Source organism: Molothrus aeneus, chromosome Z (assembly GCF_037042795.1).
Source record: "Molothrus aeneus isolate 106 chromosome Z, BPBGC_Maene_1.0, whole genome shotgun sequence".
NCBI lineage: Eukaryota > Metazoa > Chordata > Aves > Passeriformes > Icteridae > Molothrus > Molothrus aeneus.
Window position 1 is genome coordinate 12184369 of NC_089680.1, and position 17481 is coordinate 12201849.

At 38.4% G+C, this 17481-nt stretch overlaps 1 protein-coding gene across 1 annotated transcript in view; it reads right to left on the reverse strand.

Annotated features, from left to right (window-relative positions):
- The window catches only part of FYB1 (FYN binding protein 1), a 43458-nt gene that overhangs the window by 9807 nt on the left and 16170 nt on the right, over window positions 1–17481 (reverse strand). Inside the window, exons 3-10 of the mRNA XM_066569310.1 lie at window positions 13554–13734; window positions 11873–11922; window positions 10692–10711; window positions 9845–9891; window positions 8354–8471; window positions 5945–6101; window positions 3052–3196; window positions 747–775 (exon numbers count right to left, since the gene is read on the reverse strand). Of these exons, the coding sequence (XP_066425407.1) occupies window positions 747–775; window positions 3052–3196; window positions 5945–6101; window positions 8354–8471; window positions 9845–9891; window positions 10692–10711; window positions 11873–11922; window positions 13554–13734 (747 nt within the window). The remainder of the gene's footprint in view (window positions 1–746; window positions 776–3051; window positions 3197–5944; window positions 6102–8353; window positions 8472–9844; window positions 9892–10691; window positions 10712–11872; window positions 11923–13553; window positions 13735–17481) is intronic.

Consider the following 17481-nt stretch of genomic DNA (forward strand, 5'->3'; position numbering starts at 1 on the left):
ACAAGAGCAATGTAAACTCCCCATTTTGGACTCAGTTTTGACCTTTGTGCCCCACCTCTTTCAGTGGAGGGTTACCTTGGTTTGCATGTCCAATTCTAGGCACTGAAATCTGTACTTGGCTGGCAGATGCTTCCTTCAGTAGTACTTGCCAGGGGATGCTTCTGCCATGACCAGAATCTAAACTTGAAGCTGAGAAGATGAGCTGTGCTCTTGTGATTAACAGAGAATGCTACATAAATATATATGCTAACAAAGGGAAAACTGGGTTTGAATGTGTCAGCTTGTCAGCGTGAAGCTGCTGCAGTTGGGCCTCTGGTGTGCTGCTTCAATCGAAGTTCCCTTTAACTCTGTCAGCAAAATGAAGCTTTAATTTATAATAGTGCTGGCTATTTCAGAACTGGATTTCTCCTGTACAAAACATCTTCCTCATGTAAATATTTCTCCAGTTACATCTGTGCTGTTTTGTGGGATGATTTGCCTTCACACACAAGTAAAAAGTTAAAGTTTGATCATCTGGCATGCTGGTGATTCACAGTATCTGGAAACAAACATTCTGTCTCACTCAAGTTCCCATAGGTGGCAGGGAAGTTTAGTTGGTCACTACCCTTCCTTATTTGTTGCCTGTTAGCTGACATTTAACTTGCTTATGGATAATTACTGCATTATGTGGAAGCTGCAGAAGTCAGAATGTGAGAGTAAGAAATACACAGAAAAAAACTCCCCCCAAACACGTAAATAGAACTTACTTCCACCTCCACCTTGGCCACCACTTTGACTGGAAAAGCAAACAAAAGACATTTTAGAGAAAAGCAGTCATCCTTCAGAAAAAGAAAACACCATGATCACCCATCACTTCTTCAATTATTAATTCTAAAGCTTTTGGCCTTGGCAAAAATATTTAGAATGTATTTTATATTTCTGTTGATATCTTAAAATTAAAGTATGAAATATGCCTTTCAATCATAGGATAATGTGTGTTGGAGGGGATCTCAGGAGATCATGTAGTCAGACCTGATGGGAATAAAAATATAATCTGACTAAGCACTACAGAGCAGATCCAGACCCTTTAGATTCATTTCTTATGAGGTGATCTTCTTGAAATGAAATGGTAAACAAGTTAATTTATTGCTCAGCTAGCTTTCACTGGGTATAAGTGTATGTTTCTAACAATATGGAAGGAGTCCATATCAGCCCAACAGTCTAACAGTAGTTGAAAAAAGCCTGAGAGGTTCATAGTAGCTGAGATTACTTCCAGGTCAAAACCTTACCTAAAATTATACATCAAAACAAGGTACTTGTTAAACTCTTGTGCCAAGAAATACTGAAATACAACACCCCTAGTCACTTATTAATTTTGGAATATTAGCAATACTACTGATAATGAGATAATACTATTTGGTTAAGAGCTTTTTTTTGGAATGGCATTCTTCCAGTGGTTTCAAAACATATTGATATATGTCATATATATCTTGCTCATGAACTGAACAGAGAGTGCTATTAATCACTAGAGAAGAAAAAAACGTCAAAATACAGCTTAAAGGATTTAATGAATCTAAGCCAATCATTAATCCTTTGAAGCTCTTTGGAATACACTGTTATTTTAGTAAGCAAACAGTGCAATTGTTTGCTTTTGAATGCAATGCATTTTCTAAATTCCTTGCATTGAGATGACTAATTGTAATGCTTGCCTTACTGAAAAGGATTGGCCAAGGATACCTCTGCAATGAATTAACTAATGCTGAAATTACCTGAAACCTAGAACAACTAACATGGCTCTCATGGCTAGGTCACGATGCTATGAGACCAAAGTGCTGGGAGGAAAACTGATACCAAGCAACCTGGAAAAACATCACACACAAAGCTACACTGGTTGCATGAAAAATGCCAGCCTGAAGGCAGACTTTTCCACGTGCTGCTGCTGGAGCTCATGGGGATGTTCTATGCCAGCCAGCTGCGGTCCTTTTATTCCAGGCAGGCCTCTAAGCTAAGGAGCCTCATGGGAAGCAGTAAGAGCAGGTGGTGTAATGGCTGAGTGCTTCAAGATGGTTGTCCTACATATTGAAATCCTTTACAGCCATATGCAGATCTCTTATCTGAATCCCAGGCTCTGTTTCTGCATATCAGGACATTTAATGGAGAATGGGTTGTTAAATCACATGTAAGCAGCAAAATTTCCTGTGAGGTCTGGCAACATAATTACCACTGTCATGCTAGGCTGTGTGATAGCAATGAGACTTGCAACAAGACCACTAGGGTATTTCCCTGCCAGCAGGTCTGATCTGCTGCTGGATATGTCACTTCTCTAGGTGCAGATGTTTTTGACAGGAAATAGATGACACATTGTAGTAGAGAATCTGCAGTGTAGTATTTCACTGCAAATGCATGGAGACTGTTCCATAGAGAAGAAGCTTCCAATGAAACAAAAAAAAAAAGTGTAACTTCTTCCCATCTCATGCAATTTGAGAGGCCTTGTTTTCAGGGTTAAATTCATAAGCTGCACTCTCTTCTGAAGGCTTACCCTAGACAGGATTTCGGAGGTCCCTTGTCTTCACAACGAAAGGGATAGTAAGAGTTAAAGACTCATGCTAAGGCTCATGAGGGCAATGAGGGTGAACACTCCCTGGTGCAGTGAGTGTTCCCATTGCTTTTAGAGTCTTTTAGTCGTGCATCTTAGAAAAGGGAGCATGTGGCTCCAAAAAGACAGAGCAAGTAAAGAGATGGAGGGAAGAGAATTGACTTCCTGCAGATGATTTGTAATCCTGTGTGGCTTGCACTTTTTTCTCCTTTGGATTTCCATGAAGTAGCTCCTATTTCAACAGAATGGGGTCCTCCTAAGTATGAGTGCTTACAGATGCTGGATTCCAGAATTCATTTAAACTTCTCTGACCACATATGAGCTACTCTGTCTGAATAGCTACATATAATAGCTACACATTTCTTATATAAGTGGCTGTTTTGTGACAAGAGCTGGGTTTGTTGTTGGAAAACTTGCCCTGTCTAGGCTGACCCAGGTGAATCACTTGTCTCATTTCATGCATTCCTTATACATACCTGCTAGTACTGTCCTGCTCTCCAACATCATCATATGTTTCTTGGTCACTCTCTGTATGTTTCACAGCAGCTCTGGTTGATGGTTTTTGCTTTCTTTTTAAAGAATCATAATCAATCTCCACCATGGTTGTTTTAATGTATCCATCTAAATAAATGAAACCATGCAGTTTAAGGGCCATGATAAAGGCATGATTTTAACAAGAGGTTCAGAATCAGTGACTGAATTGTTTTTTACAATTTTTGAAAACTTTCAAAGAAATGTCTCATTCCAAGCAGCCACATCTATCAACACAAATACAAATATCAAAATTTCAGATCTATCTCAGATCCCTATGTTAAGCCCTCTTCAGCTGATATTTAGTTCACTTGCTTCTCAGCTACAGCAGAAGAATTTTCTTGCAGGAATCATGGGGCAGACTCCTTTTCTCAGCTGGCTTTAGGACCACTTGTGGCAGGACATCTGCCCCCCCTGACCACCACAGAGAGTTGGTGCATAAAAAGAGATAACCTGGCCTGAAAGGCTCAGCAAGGGGGCGTCTGGCACTAATAGGGCTCAGGCCTCAGCTAAGAATCAACATCTTAGTCTGAAGATTTGACGTGGGAAGAGATAAAAGAAATATTCTTGACTAAGAAACCCTGTTCTACAAGCTATAAAAGACACACATGAGTTATTGCAGAGGCACAAGCCCTCTATACACACCCTGAAAGTGTGGAAGACCTCTCCCCGGAGTCTGGAGACATGGTTACTTCCCTGGGGATTGAAGGAAAGGATCTCCATGTGTGCCCCACCAACAATGGGATGGTAAGATACATTGAATCCTAAGTTATATTATTTCTTCACTAGCATTGAGAGGTAACATTGAGAGGTAACATTGAGAGGTGCCTTAACCTCATGCTGTATTTACCTACTAGAAGTCTTTTTCTGTCCTTATTCCTGTGTAGTATTAGTTTGGTTTCATTCTTGTCTGTTAGCTTTACATCTATTAAATAAATAAGCCATTCTATAATAGACCAAATCAGCCATTGTTAAAGAACTCGCAAATGAGAGTGGGTTTTGGGGTGCTGGCCACCTCAATAAAGCTACTGCCCTACTGCCTAGTGCCAAAGGCCTGGGCAAAAGGCAAGGATTTATCTAAACCCCCACAACCATTCATAACACCACTGCAGTCTTGTGGCATATTTTAGGCCAGTCCATGGCATCAAGGTCCTGACAGGTCATTAGGAGGATCATGTACATTGACATTTCTTCAGGTTGGCAGATGCACTATAGCTGCATTGACCAGAGCAGTTGACCTGACACGAGGATCTCTGTCTCTCCTGAGGGTAATTTTTGACAGGTATAGTGCCTGTGCAGAAGAGTGCACAAATTGATTTCTCCAAGGTGAAAATGCTCATGCATTTTTTTTGAGAATGGAAAATTCCCCACTCTCCTTCTTCTGAGTGAATGCAGCTTTTAGTGTGTTTCCTCTCAAAGAGGAAGGCATTGATCTTTCCTCTTACTTAAATGATAAGAACTGATTTTCTTCTTTGGTTTGGTCTTCACCAAACAAGACCTGGCCTGTGAACATGGAAGGCTGAAGCATTGGTGTAAAAAATTGGTCTGCATTATTGAAACTTTTCAAAGAGAAGCCTTGTACAGCTTCAAGTTTTGCTAATGCAAGAATTAATTCATGAAAACTAAATTAAGTAATGGACTGCACATGCACTAGAAAATATCCTTCTCCCACCTCTCACCAACCGTGTACAAAATGATTAATGTAATTGACTTATTTTCACAACTTCAAGGTTTGGTGGAAAAGCTGTCATTGGAACTTGCCTCTTGAGATCATCTTGGCCAATCTCTTTAAACAAACATGATCCTTTATTAGAGCAAGTTGGCAAGGACTGTGTCCTGTCAGCTTTTGAAGATCTTCACAGATGGAGACTCCACCACCTCTCTGAGCAACATTTTCCCTTGCTTGGTCACTCTCACAGTAAAAAAGTGTTTTCTGCTGTTCACATAGAACCCTTGTATTTCAGTATGTGCCTGTTGCCTCTTGCAAAGTCACTAGGTAACTGGAAAGAGCCTGGCTCCATTTTCTTTACATCCTCCCACCAGGTATTTATGAACAATTATAAAATAGCCTTAATTTTCTTTTCAGCAGGCCCAGGTCTCTCAGATTCTCTTTGTATGAAAGACACTCAGTTCCTTACTATCTGTATATATCTATCACTACAAGCTGCTCAGCTGGTGTCATCTACAATTTTGTAGAACTCTGTTCTCTATGTGTGAACTGTCTTACTAATTTTATTGGCATTTTAGTTCCCCTAAAGATCAAGCAAATGCTTTTAATAATTCTGTTTGATTCTATGGATCAACCTTTTATAACCCAGGAGCCAGATCATCAACCTCTTTATTCTCAAAGATCCACTGATGGTAATTACACCGTAATAAGAGAAGCATTTAGGATTTTAGAGAAAACAAAACCTGGAAGTCAGTTAGAAACTTTCCATAGGAATAGGAACAAAAAACCACTTAAAACAGGTCCTTATATTCTCTAATTCTATTTTAAGAACACTATGTTATGTTTAATACAAAGACGTGAAAAACCACAATACTTGTTACTTGCAGGGAGCAGAGTTCTGATGCTATTTGAAGGCTGCTGACAGGGAATTCACCCTCAGTATGTCAGTGAAGGTCCCAGCATACTGATCCTAACTTATTTCAGTGCCTATAGGTGTGCAATAACTCTCTGCTATGAACTAGCTGAGGATGGAAGGGTGACTTGGGGTAATTATTTACTTTGGTGGCCAGTGACTCAGACATGGTAGGGCTAGTCCTTGGTGTAATGCTCACATGTTTGCTGTCATGTAGTGAAAATATTCAGGAGCACAATGAAGAAAGAGAACTCACAGCATCCTTTTATCCTGCCCAGCCACTTTCCTTCTGGGTTGTCTGTGAGGCGAATGATTTCAATCTTATCCCCCTGTTTGACAGTCAGTTCATTCCTCCCTCCCTTGTGGTCAACGCAAGCTCGTGCCTGATGAAGCACTTCAATGGGCCCTGTTAACTGAAGAAGAAACAGAAGGTATTATAGGTGGGGAAAAATTGAGTTCTTTCCCAGACATTCAGAAAAAGTAGTAAAAAATAATGATAATGATGGTTATTTGTTTCATTGGCATTTAAAGTACTGTTGCCAAATAAACAGAAGGGCATCCTCCTGCTTGAATTACATAGTTTAAATTAAAAACCAGAGATTAAAGGAGAGGGGAGAAACATGGCAATAGAGCAATTGAAGAACTCACTGGCAAAATCACAGAAATACTAAGATTAAAATCAACAAATTAGCCTATGACACCTTTTATGAGTTCACAAAACAGATGCATTGAATTCCAATGGGTGTCTCCATTTATTTCCAGCAGAATGACTCATAGAATCATAGAATCTTTTAGGCTGGAAAAGACCTCTAAGATCACTGAGCTCTACCATTAACCTAACACTGCCAAGTTCAACGAAACCATGTCCCTAAGCACCACATCTACAGATGTTCTAAATACCGCTATGGACAGTGATTCTACCACTTCTCCGGGCACCTCTTCCAATCCTTTGCAACCCTTTTCATGAAGAAATTTTTCCTAATATTTAAACGAAACATTCCCTATAACAACTTGAGGCCATTTCCTCTTTTCCTATCCCTTGTTACTTGGGAGAAGACACTGATGCCCACTTGGCTACAACTCCCTGTCAGGCAGTTGTAGAGTGAGAAGAAGGTTCAGGGTTCCCCCCTGAACCACCTTTTCTCCAAGCTAAACATGCCCAGCTCCCTCAGCTGCTCCTCACAGGACTCGTGCTTGAGACCCTTGATCAGCTCTGTCGCCCTTCTTTGGACTCACTCCAGCATCTCAGTGTCTTTCTTGGAGAAAGAGGCCAAAACTGGATGTGGGATTCAAGGTGCAGCCTCACCAGTGCCAAGTACAGGGGACAATCAGACAATCCCTGATCCTGCTGGCCACACTATTCCTAATACAAGTCATATGAGTAAATATTCATTAACATTAATGCTAATGAATCTGTCACATAATGCTTTGTGTTTACCATACTACTCTATAAATGATCCTGCAAGTACTCACAAGAGATGTTTACTGATGTCCAGGATTCACTTTGTGAGGTCTTTACATTATGTTATGAAAAAGCCATTTTAGGATTTTGTATTCGTGACTTTAAGATATGTATTTTAGAGGCATAGTGCTCTTGTCAATTATAGACTAACTCTGGAATATCTATCCTGTATAAGTGGCCAATAAATGGGAAAGAAAATGTGCGTTAAAATATATTTGTTTAAGAATAATAAAATACCTTAATGGTTGCAGGAGCACAAGCTAAAAGCTTTCTGTGCACTAATGCCTACACCTCTTGTGACTGGTCTAAAAAATAGACTTGGTGCCCAATAAACACCAGCTAACTCATTATTATTAACTATGTGTACCTTTAATATTTGCTTCTTAACTCATGTCAGGCTCTCCACAGCAGGCCTTGATGTGAACCACGATGGCTTTATGTGTACTGAGCATAACAGGAAGAAAAACAAAGCTGCCCACTGTGTACAGTGACACTGAAAGTAGCAGAATGGAGAATTGTGAATGGGCATTAGTTAAGAAAAACTGACTGGCAGACTTGTAAACTGTGAGAGCATGCTGACCACCAGCTATGCAAAAATGATTTAAAACAGAAAGAATTGTCTCATCAATTTAGCCCCAGAGAATGACTGTAGCTCTCCTATACAAGTCTGATTTTCCTCCTCCTCATTTAGGCTGGAATTTACTGTAAGTCCCTTTCTACCAAGGCAAAGGTAATGTGTTGCAATACAATTTTGAAATCTTTAAAGGGCTAAATACTTCTGTATCTGACTACAGTGAAGCAAATAACACTATGTGTATGGGATTCAATTCCCACTTTTATTAAGTGCTTTTGATGCTATTTTTAATGAAATTAGAAATATTAAATTCTAGTAATAAATCATTAGAAACAGAAAAGTGAAAACAGATGATTTTAAGGCTTTCCTACATAGAAAAAAGGTGAGAAAGTAATTTAATGAAAACTGTAAGCAAACAGTCTTTGCCATCCATCAGTGCAGAGCTTGCATTCAAACATATGCCAAACAAAAAAGGTAGATTAAACCCTTATTCAGAATTTATGCAGGTGTTTGAACTACCTACCATAACAAATAGTTTCATAGCCAGGTGAAAAGTCTATTTTGGACTCGACAATGCTAAATAATGCTGCTTGCATACCTTTGTTCACATTACCAAATAAAAAGCTTACTTTGAACTTTTTCCTCAGTTCATGCTCTTTCTTTTCTTTTTCCTTTTGTTCTTTCTTCTCTTGGTCCATTCTTCTCTTATCATCTTTGTCCCACTTCTTCTCTTTTCCCCTTGATGATCTGAAAGAGCATTGCCAGGACAGAATGTGTGAAGAAAATCTTCCTTAGAGCTATCTTACCCAAGGGTGGCAAAGAACTGCTAGTGATGAAAAAAGACTTCTCCAAGTGAAATCAAAGCTACAGATTCTAAACCATAATGCAGCTGCAACAGATAGAGTAAGCAGCCCTTTACTACATTTGTAAGTTACAGTGTCTGCCCTCATGAGGGCAACACACCAGACAAGGTTATCTGCCTCCACATGTGTGTATCCAAATGTCTCTGAGATAATTTTGTTGAGCATGCTTGTGAACTGGCAGCAGTCTAGGTGTTGTACTGGATGCAGATATTAAATATTTACCCAGGCCACCAGTGGTTGATGCAGGCTGAACTGAAGCCTGAGATGCCACTGGCAATGTTTTAGTGTTTTTAAAATTGAGTGCAGCCGATTCCAGCACTCTACACAAAGAGTCAGTTCTTCTGCCCTCATTTTTTCACACCAGAGTACAATAACTACTGTGCCTTGGGTACTGGAAGGTACTGGGGTTTGGGAACTTGGGATGGAATCAGACCTACATCTCCTGCTCTGCCATTTGGCTGGAAGACCTGTGTTTTAGAAACCCTATGGAGCTGCTCAAGTGAAACTCCCCGTTTTTTTCCCCCAATACTTTTGCTAGACAGGTCGGCTCAAATTGCTAAAAAAATGTCTGAAATGAGGATCACTTGGGCTATAAATCAAAGGGGATTCAACAATAAATTCTTGCTGAAAATTGTTGTACATCTGAAATATTCCACACCAATTACTTATTCAGAGGGAATTAGAGTTTTTCTTTGGCTATTGTAACACTGTAAATCCCATAGATTTAGACATTGCTGGGGTATAGAAAGTCATCAAAGGAAAGGTCTAAATAGAGGAAGAATCAGCAGAGCTTGTATTCTGTCTCTGTAGCTATACTAGTTGACCCAGGCAACCAAAATTGTCAACCCAGCCTCTCACAGGAGTTCTAAGAATATTTATCTGAAAAGCAATTTAAAAAACCCCACAACAAAAGACCTATCTGGGACCATAATACCTTGGGGCTGAGCTTATTTTTCCTCCTAGGCTATAATTCCAACCAGTGGTTCAGACATACTCCTTAGATCAGAAATCAGAGTTCTGTTACCTTGATCACAGTGACTGCATTATTTAATTGCAGGAGTTCTGCCACACCAGGGCATGGCAGATCTAACAGGGAAAGAACCTGTGAAGAGACAGACTTTCTCCAGGTGAAATGAATGAAGACAGTAATCCCTGGCAGGGCCTGCAGCAGAATGGCACTTTTATATGAGATGAAATACACCTATTAGAAAAGATAGTAATAAAGGTACAATAGGTCATAGAGTTTAGAATCACTACCTGATGTCATTAATGTCTTCATACATCTCTCCATCACTTTCTTGACCCTATAAAAAAGAATCCATTTTCAATGGTCTAAGTACAGTTGAATAGACATGAAGAAACTTGGTCTGCTATATAAACTTTATACAAGCTATATAAAAACCATTTATAGCAAAATGCAAATACCTTTATTCTTCCCCAAACAAGTTACTCCATTATTCAAACACACTATTCATTTATTTCTGCTATTTTTTTTACAATATCATACCTATGAAGCCTTGGATTGTTAGAATCACTGAAGCACATTGCTTAATCCAAAGTTTTAACTGCAAAGTGTGTTCTGTAAAGTCTTAATCATTGCTGATGATTGGACTGCCATGATGAAGGTGTCAGGGTTAGCCCTATTTAAACTGGAATGCTAAGGATCTAAATGGGACTCAGATTAGGGTCTAAGAGATTGTCTTAATACTTATATAGCCAGGTGCTTGAACGTACTGATAAAAATCTGTGATTAGCTGAAATATTAACTGAAATATTCTATTACCAGAATGGACCTCAACCATTCTTTCTATTATTTCTGGAAAATTCCAGTGAAATGAAAGGTCAGTGATAATAGAAGATGTAGTTTTCCATTTTCTTTTTTTTAATCAATTTTTGGGTCTAGCCAGCTTTGATAATTTGTTCCAGTTTACTCTGCTTCTCTCTGATTTTATTTCTATCCTTCACAACAAATAATTGCTTCTACAGCTGACTGTGAATACACTGGATTAAATCTGCAAGTAATTGTCTAATGCGTGGAAGAAGTTTCACTGAACTTGTAAGTTTTTGCTAAAAAGATAGGTTTATGTTGCCGGATAGTACTTACCCTCTGTGTATTTCCATGACCTAAACGAAAAAAATAAAATCAGGATATTTATTTTTTTTCTTGTACAGAAAACAATTCATTCTAGCATTAACTATTTGAAACTGCCTAAAACATCAGTGATATTAACTAGAAACTTTTATTATGCAAACTCCTGTTTTTTGATGAAGGTATGAATGCAAAATTCAGTTTTTCTAGATTGCTTTCACAGAACATTGCAAACTAAAAATATTTACAAACAGCATATTTCACATGTATTTTAAAAGTGGAAAATTTGTTTTAAAAAATCTTTAATGATGTTAGTGAATTTACCTATGTTATTTGTTTACAAAATCAGTACTTTTATGATTGTCAAAAACCTAATAAATCCAAAGAGACCTCAAAGAAATTGCTTGCACCAGCCCAACAGCTGGACAAGTATGGCAAAAGCTCTTTTCCTAAGCCAGCCTCTGCCCTGGGCAGCAGGAAAAGATATTCTGTGGATCTCCTGATTCCTCCTTACTCTGCAGGCAGGTGGGTAAGGAAAGTTGTGCTCCAGCTGCACAGCCTGCAGTGCTGTGAGTCTGGATGGCTAACACACTAAATGATGCACAGTGTGCCTGGCACAGACCAAGTGCCACTAAGGAGGGGTCAGAAGGCAGATGGGCATTCTTTGTGTCACAATCTGCTTGTCTGCTGCTCCTCGTACAACTCACTGCCTCTCACGCCCTCAGACCACAAAGTGACAGTAAAAGCACAGTCAACCCATCTTTTTTTTTTTTTTTTTTTTTTTTTTTTTTTAATCAAGTATTAAAACAGTGCCTCCTTCACTAGACCACACAACGTCAGCTCTGAAAGAGCAGCATTCATTTTTGGTCAGGTTTGAAAATCTGGTGATTTATAGTCCCAGCATATTTCTAACCAAGCAAAAACAAAAAGAAAGATAAAAAGAAGAAAAAATAGAAGAAGAGGATAAGGGGGTGGGAAGAAAAAAATTTAGTGCAGTTTCTGAGAGTCTATCATATTAATCACAGAACAGTAGATCCATTATGAGACAACCATCTTCATAAAGTGGCAGAACCAGTATAATTAGTAAACAAATCACTCTTGAATACAACAAACTTTTCTTTATCTTATAAATACAACATGCTTACATCCTCTCACAGTAGCCATTAATTAAAATGTATAAAATGTATGCATCTTACCCTGTGAAACAAATTCAACGTCATCATAATTTTCTTCATTTTCTAGGTTTCTGTAAATATGAAAAGGTAAACATGTGAAACCTATGAAGATGGTTTTATGATTACATTTTCATTAACCATTTTTCTGGTGCTTTTTATTATCTATTTTATACAAAACCAGAACAGTCTATTGAGCCCTATATCCTACTTAAGTACACACAAGATTTTCTGAAGTGTTCTCTCTGACTGTGATTCAGTGTTTCAGGTGAGGCTATCTTGATCTAGAGTAAAAAACATCAAAGTGAGCCAAAGGCACTCAGAGAGAGTGTGGTACGAAAAATATCATAAGCAGATGGGCTGACTGAATGGAGAGAATCTGTTGGGATTTTTAACCATTTTTGCAGACTTCTTACGGTGCAAAAGTACAATTTCAGACTTTTTCTCAATGCTAAATATAGCTCTGACACTTTGACTTGTTGGGCTTAAAGTCTCAACAAGGGACAAGAGAAACGGTGTAAAGGTTAGGCCAGGTAAAATGTCACCAGAGCTCTTAGATTTAAAATGTTTTTCAAATTAGAAAAATGGGAAATTGAATTGAGAATATAACTAATAATATCAGAGACATTTAACTTCGTAATGCTTTTTAACAGCAGAAAGAAAACAAGGGCTGACAGTTATCATCAAAGAAGTGTAATCAAAAAAAGGACTTGAAAGCAGAATGGGATGTTCTAAAACTGGCTTGATGGGGAAAGCATGGAGACAGGCGAAAGCAAAAGTGTCAGCATCCAGGCACAAATTTTCAAAAGAGAGGAGAATTTACAGGGCACACAGGAATGGGAGAGCAGACAGGGCACCTGGAGGTACATTTAAAAAGTGTCTGATGTCAAACTTGGCTGCTATGCCTGGGTAAAGAGGAGGATACCCAGCATGGCTGCTGCAGGTACTGCGGCTGTGAGGCAGGACTGATGCTGTCACACGCTGAGCTGGACACGCCTCCCTTCCTCCTCCTGCCTGCTGGGTGATGTTCTTTGCAGTACCTGCTGGCCAGGAAGCAGCTCATGATTCAGGCTCAGCTTGACTCTGGTCAGTTTTGATGCTGGACTCAAGTACTTACAACTCTGTCAGCAGAGGTTCCACAGCTGTACGCAGCTCTTCAAAGAAGGATAAAGAAAGGAGCCCCATAACAACAGAGGCTTCTCAGGGTTATCACACAAGGCCAAGTCACAGCCTCAGTGCAGTTTCACAACCAGTGCTGAGCTCAGTTCCTCCAGGTTGCAAAGTTGCTTCCTGGGGTATTGGCTCATAGACCTGACCCTCCTCACTCTCTTTGCCCAGAAAAATTCAGGGAAAACCTTAAGCTATTGAGGCCACTGATTTTCTATCAGTGTTTAAAGTTTTTGGATTGTTCTGGAGTAAAAAACCAGTCTGTTCCCTTCCCCTAGCCTCAACAACCGAGGACAAAAACAAATTGTTGTTATACACAAGACAATTCAGGGAAACAACTGAATATATGGAGGGTAGAAACTAATACAAAAAGCTAATTCTAAACATGCCAGGTACAGGGTGGGATAAGAAAAGTAGTGTGAGACACCACTCTCTCAGAAACCTGGAACACATGCAGCCTTCGACTCTTGTGCCAGGAGGAAAGTGGTAGGCAGAGAAAGGTGAGAAAATAAAGATCTTGTGCCTTATGTTCACTCACATTGTTTCAGAGCTGGGCTTGATGTTTCTGGGAGGCAGACTGGGAGCTGCTGGCACCTGCAGGGATGGGTGAAAGGCTGGTGGAGGAGGTGGCGCAGCGGCGTGTGATGGAGGTATCACATCAGGTGGGGCAAGTGCTGCTGAGGAAAGTGTTTTCTGTTTCAAACCTTCATTTTTAGGACCTGAAATATAGCAGAACAGAATGAATTTATCAAGCAAACATCTGAGGAAGGAACTTTGCTGCGTTTCATGAAGTTTTCGGGTAAGATATCAGTACTGCAAACACCCTAGACAACGTATATTTTGTTGAACCTGCTCTAGATATTTTTGTTGCATTATCTTATCACACTAGAGAGGAGGAGACTCTGCATTCAAAAATGTTCTCCCTGCACAAGAACACAAAAATGTCTTTGCCAGGACATGAACTAGACACAAAAACAGCACAGTTCACCCAATATATTAATACCTGTGTTTCAAAACTAAATTATAATTTAATTCCACAATTTGCTTAAAAGACCAGCTGCAAGGTTTCATATGAGCACTGATATAGTCTTGCTGACTTTTTTTTGCTCAAAGAAAGAGTTTTAAGGGAAGGGATGAGAGAAAAAACATATTTTGGCCTTTACAAAGAGAGGTACAGGTCTCTGAACATCTTCAAATACATTTTTAATATAAGTTGTAGAAACTCTAGACTTTTCTAGCAAGCTCAGATTAGAAAAGTGGAAAAGCTGAACAGAAAGCTACACCCTCAGCAGACAGGTGTAGCCTGAAAAACTAATGGTGCTTTGCACTAGGCACAGAAGCCACAATTACATGAGTGAGCTGGTATGCATGTGTGCAGTACTGGATTCATGCTCCCTGCACAAACCACAACCAAACCATAGCAACCACTGCTCTGAGGGTTGATTTTGAGAGAAATCATTCTACACTAGCAAATTAAGTCAGAGTTTTGATGCTATGATGTTTTTGAAGTATGATTTTTTTTGGAAGTATTATTAGTGGATTAAAATCTAGCCAAATAGAACTGTCCCCAGCTGCATGGAGACAAATGCAGAAAAATCCAAGGAAAAGGAGAACAGTGGGAAAAAACAAATTCAGAGTTCTGTTAAAATCAGTTACAACTGAGAAGAAACCCCTTTGTCTTCTGGAGAATTTAAGTTCACACCTGTGACAGATTAGAATCTTGTCAAGTAAAGGAAATGATAACCTCACTGAAAAAAAAGTGGCTCAAAACACAGAACAACAACAAATATTTACTAAAGTTTAATGGTAAGACTGAAAATTGCAAGAAGCTATTGAAAAAGAATTTTTAGCTTATTGGGTGTCTGGAATTCTGTCCTTGTGATAGACAGGAAAAGGGGAGTTGGTAACTTTAGGATGGACCTTTCCTTATCTCACATGGAAATCAAAGTGAAATTATCAAACCTTGAAGGTTTTTCTCTGTACTACCATACAACTCAAAAAATTATGGATAAATATTTCTTCGTGGATGCTTAGACCAACTTGTCAACATATATATGAACAATGGTGCATTTTAAACCTGTTAAGTTCCTCCATTACTTAAAATGGCAAAATACTGATAGTCCCAAAACGGATGATTACACAAGTGAATTCTTTTGTGGTTTGTGTATTAAGGAACATGCATATTACAAAAGAAGATCCTTACCATTTAAGATATGTCAAGATTAAATTTGTACCACTTATGGTTTTAACATTTTATTCAAAAATATAGCCCAAAAGTTAAGTGAAATAATCCTTTCTCTTAGTATTGAGGAGGCTACAGCAGGGCCAGTGTGTGTCAGCTGGAGAGTACTCAAAGGAGAATAGTGAGAATGAGATCTAGAAAACATAAATTCCTGAATATATTGAACAAATGGTGGTGGTTTAGGGAAATGTGGTAAGATTAGGGTAGAACAAAATTAATACCTAAGTCTCTGGTAGCAAAGAAAGGGATAATTTATATTTCCCCCCCTTCTTTTCCATAGTGAAGAGGCAGTAAGTAACATGCTTAAAAGCAAGCAACATTTGTTAGAAGGCACTTTCTAACAGAGAAAGTAGAATTTTCATGCTTTGAGGTCCATGTTGCAGAAGTAGGATAAAGTTATGGCATGGATAATTTTTAGTGCACTCATTCTTACCCTGTACATTGGGATGGACATCAAAATAGTGACAAACAACTTCTTTATATCCCTTCCAATTCAATGCTGACATCCTTTTATTGCTGTCCTGTGTGTTACATCATATTTGAAATATTGAGATCAACAGCTGGAGCTATACTAAAGTAACATTTTGGCTAAAATGTCTTTCAGTTGTTTGAGGGGTGTTGACAATACAAAGAATACTACAGAGTTTTTGTAGTAGTACTTTAAATTTGCTTACTATTAAAATCTGCATCTTATTGTTTTCTAAGTTCCTCGGGCTTCAGGTTCTTTTATTTTTACCTTTGCACACAAGGTCAAAAACCTTTTTATCACAACTGTTTTATACCCAAAAGGTATTCACAGCACTGGAATTATTACATAACTCAGATGGTCTTTCCAGTGATTTTAAAAGACTCAACCTTTTAAATCTCAACCAAGGGTGCTTTTTTTTTTTTCTTTTTCTACCCCATGTAGCAATTATTTCATAGCTATTTCTGTTATCTCTCCAACCTTTCCAACACTGTAGAAAATCTGGCACTGGAATTCTACAGCGCATGCACTTGTCTACCACATGTAGTGATGAAAATTGCAAGTCATTCTTCATCTGGCCGTATGTCTACTGATTGCATCCAGGGGATTTCAGTGTTTTCTCCAATTGTCATCTCTCCTCCTGTTTTGGAAGAGCAGACTCCTGACTATTAAACTAATGTCCATGAGCAAAAATCTTTTATTCAAAAACTTTGTAACTATATGAAAATTCTTTAAGGGTAAAACTCCAAGAATCTAGAGTACAAGCTGATAACCCTTATGCATTATGCCCTTGTGTCTTGTTTTAGTCCTTACCCAATTGTAGAGCTGCTTATAACTTGATTTTTTTCCTCCAAATCATTACACAACCTTGTTTCACAGGTATGGTTTACATTTCTACATTATATATGTACAACTGCATTTGAATAAAAGCAAATTTTGCTTAAATGAGCCAAGGTTACACCTCACTGTGCTCTTGTTGTATCTGAATATTTGCAGACTATATCTTAGCATTTAATTCTTCACAGTCTTTATTCATCTGCAGACTACAATTTCTCATTGCCCTAAAACTTCTTATAAAGATGAACCTATCTCCAGAATATGAATGTATCTCTAGATGAATTCTAGAGTCTAATCAAATAAAACAACCAGAAAGGAGTCTGTTTTTTTGTTTGGTTGTTTTGCTTTATTTTTTATTGTTGTTTTGTTTTGTTTTCCTGAAAGCCATGTTAATTGGTATTAATATTACTCTCAAATTTATTTTTGTGTTTTAATAGGGAATCCTATATCAGTTTTTCAGTGGTTGTATCTACATTGTCCTAACAGAGTGTTGTCTATGTGCTCAAGATGCATATGAACCTTTTGTCTTCATATTGTATTACTTCTTGTGATAAGTCCTTTGTAGGACTAAGGTAAAAATTCTTCCCAAGTCTCTGTACATAATACTTCTTTCATCTGATGTCTCTTGAGAGCCAAATTCAGGCAATAGGAAAGTGAGCCAGGAAAGGACACCACATGCATTTTAGATTAAGAGCTTATTTTTAAGTATAAAGGCTGAACAACCTGTCCTTTTTAATTTTTGTAGTTTGTTATCATCTAACAGTAACATCATATTAATAGAAATACTGCTTTTTTAGTTCCTAACTATTGTAACTGACTCTTCTCTGGCTTTAGAGTTTTAATTACCTTAATTAATTACAATTATGACCGAGACTGATGTAGGTGTAAAATACTTTAATTCTAATACTAGAAATAGTGGAA